Source organism: Triticum urartu, chromosome 7 (genome assembly GCF_003073215.2).
Source record: "Triticum urartu cultivar G1812 chromosome 7, Tu2.1, whole genome shotgun sequence".
In the NCBI taxonomy this organism is placed as follows: Eukaryota; Viridiplantae; Streptophyta; class Magnoliopsida; order Poales; family Poaceae; genus Triticum; species Triticum urartu.
In genome coordinates, this window is record NC_053028.1 from 434,828,711 (window position 1) to 434,831,622 (window position 2,912).

Genomic DNA, 2,912 nt, shown 5'->3' on the forward strand with positions numbered 1-2,912 from the left:
AAGCTTGCGCCAAACTCCATTCATGGGAAACTCATGTAACTGTTGACTAACGTTTTCGCTGGGATCACAACGGTCTTGCTGAGCACAAACAGCACAAGGGTTAGCTCGAGCATCAGGATCGTGTTGAGGAATGTCCGGTCGACAATCCAACCGTATAGTGTGATGCCCCCAGGGTTGGTTAGCAGATAGAGCACTGCAGTGCACAAGTGTAGAATAAAATGCATGAGCACTGTATGAAGGAAAATAAAACATTATGCATGTACTGCTAGCATAAAAAAAAGATTTAGCGACACAACTTGAAGGAAGCTTTAAAGCGAGGTTTATCAATGCAAAATTTAAAGGAAGCATTAGCTTACTAACCAAGCGATTCTCTCTTGTGGTATGAAGACATATAAGATGCCAATTGAGCTGTGTTATGAGAATTGCCTTGCATTGAGCCACTTTCCATAGACTCCAAGTCACTTTCCGAGTAATCTCTCAGAAACATATGCGCTGGAAAGGGCACAAGGTTCCCAGAATCATTTGGGGTGCTCACGTATGTAGAATCACTCGAGCATGTCGCTAAAGCATGCCATCGACTAGCTATTGCGGCAATGTTTTGAGCTCTGTGAGAAATTTTAGCAGCTCCATGTAAACAAAGGACAAGGCCTACAACTTGAACAACTGAAGATACCTGCAGCAGAAAATTTATGATCTGATATTATTTACACCACATACAGAAGGGGAAGTTTATGATGTTTTTGGAATAAACGAACATATGGTACTCACAGCTATATCACCACCATTGGTGAAATTGATTGGCCCGTTGTATGCTGTTGTCTTGTAAAGAATGGCGAACTGGCTTGCTGTAACAGAAAAGAAGAGCAGCAAAAGGAACATGCGGAACCTGTGACTGATTTTGGAGAGATTATGGCGGAGCTGCAGGTGCTCTTTCAAATAGACTAGAGGATCCGCGTCTTGCTCTAGAACTTTTCCGTAATCATCAAAGTGTATAACTTGTAGATTGCAAACCAAGTTGAAAAGCATGCAGGAAGACAACACAATTGTGGTCAAATACATCCATGACATGATGGAAGCAAATAGCACAATGCATGACCTCCAAATTGACTGATGGAACATGTGGGAAAAGCGGAACATCTCTCGAGTGACCTTCACAGCAAGGCATGGCAATATCCACCACATAAGTGTTCGGAAGAAGTCCTGTCATTGGGGTCGCAGCACTTGTCAACACAAAAATCGAATGACAAAACTCATACACATTATGAGTGATGAATGAATAATGTTTGCAGTCCTAGTCACGGAATTTCATAATTCAAATTTCCACTAGAAATAACTAAACCTATGACTAGTAGAGACTAATCAAACAGACATGTGGCACAAACACAAACCTGCTAGTGCAAGACTGCAACACACCCATGGCCCCGCTCACATGCGGACACAAGCAGGCACATGCTGACATGCATATACAACATATATAACCGAGAATCGATCACCTCGACCCGCCCTCAAGTAAGGACAGGCCCATGAATCCAGGGCGGCAGAAATATATATTAAAAAAAGGATCCAGACAGGAGGTTTCAGATTTTCAGTAGGTTAGCAGATGGGCTGCAACAAGGAAACCTCCTGAATCTAAGCACCATCTTACATCCACAGTCTCAAGACTCCCAATGTATTGTTTCTTCCTAAATCCATGCACAACGCAAAGCAATCATATGCTCCCTGATTTCACTTAATTTATCATTCAGTTGCACTATGTTTCGACAAAATGGCGCGGAGCACGGTTGCACTTGATCATCTACTAGTCAGTATAACAAGAAATTCATCCGGCTGCTCGCTTTGAAGATGAATCCAGACAAGTTCCTTGCCTCATTTCACAGCTAAATCAGGATACCAAAGCTCTCACAAAAATTCCCCCAATCAACGGGCCATATGGAAAAGTTACTACTAGGCATTCGTCCGCAAGTCATGGAAGCACACGCCAAAATTGAGCTCTGCGAGACAGCACCTGGATCCTGACGACGTACTCCTTCTGGAAGCGGATCCGCATGCCAAGCTCCGGGTCAACGAAGAGGAACTTGCGGAGGCCGTACATGGCCATCTTCCGCGACACGCAGGCGACGGCGACGGCCGCGGCCGCCGCCTGCGACATCATGACGCACACCTCGAACATCTCAACCTCGAAGTCGTCGCAGACCCGCTCGTGCTTGCGGCATGGGGAGAGGCTCACGGCCATCGCGGGCAGCGCGACGCCCACCACCGCCAGCGCGGACGCCGCGAAGGCCACGCCGAGAGGGGTCGAGGCAGAGAGCCCCGACACCGCGAGGAACGCCTCGAGCCGCCGGAGCCACCGCGCCAGCGGCGCGTCTGCGTCGGCGCCGGAGCCGGCGAGCGAGAGCAGCGGCACGGAGATCGCCAGGTGGTTCTCCGACAGTGGCCGATTCGGCGGCCTGCTTAGTGACGGAGGCAGCGGCGGCGGCATGGGCGGCGGGGACGGTGCTCCGGCGAGGCGGTCGCCGTTGGCCATGAGGGCGGGAAAGGGGAGGAAGGAGGGGTACGCCGCACAGGTGTAAAATGCCGGCGGTTGGAAGGCGGGGACGAGGAAGTGGGCCCTTTTATTCTGCTCGGGGGCACGTGGGGCCGCACTGGTGAGCGGCGAGCCCACATGTCGGTGGGGGGCAGGTGTTTTTTTTTACAGAACGGTGGGGGAGCAGGTTGGAGTGGCGAGGGAGCGAAGAGATCTGTGCTTTGGGTATCTCCGGTGTTGCGTGCGACGCCGGGGAAGTGAAGGGACACGTGGCGGGGATCCCAGGACGGTGTAGGTGCCTTTGCAAGGTGCCTTTCGATTTGCGTGTGAAGGATGCCAGAAAGGTTCCACATGGCTGGCTACGGTTCGTAGCCTCACGGACAGGGAG

The 2,912-nt window shown here is 50.4% G+C and overlaps 1 protein-coding gene across 1 annotated transcript; it reads right to left on the bottom strand.

The window, feature by feature from the left end:
* Positions 1-6: 6 nt before the first annotated feature.
* Positions 7-2,599, bottom strand: LOC125522398. Its single transcript, XM_048687459.1, has 4 exons — positions 2,006-2,599; positions 769-1,200; positions 361-673; positions 7-193 (listed from the first exon to the last, which is right to left on the bottom strand). Exons 1-4 carry the CDS (start codon positions 2,522-2,524, stop codon positions 21-23), a joined length of 1,437 nt encoding a protein of 478 aa, XP_048543416.1. The 5' UTR covers positions 2,525-2,599; the 3' UTR covers positions 7-20.
* Between the last annotated feature and the right edge of the window lie 313 nt (positions 2,600-2,912).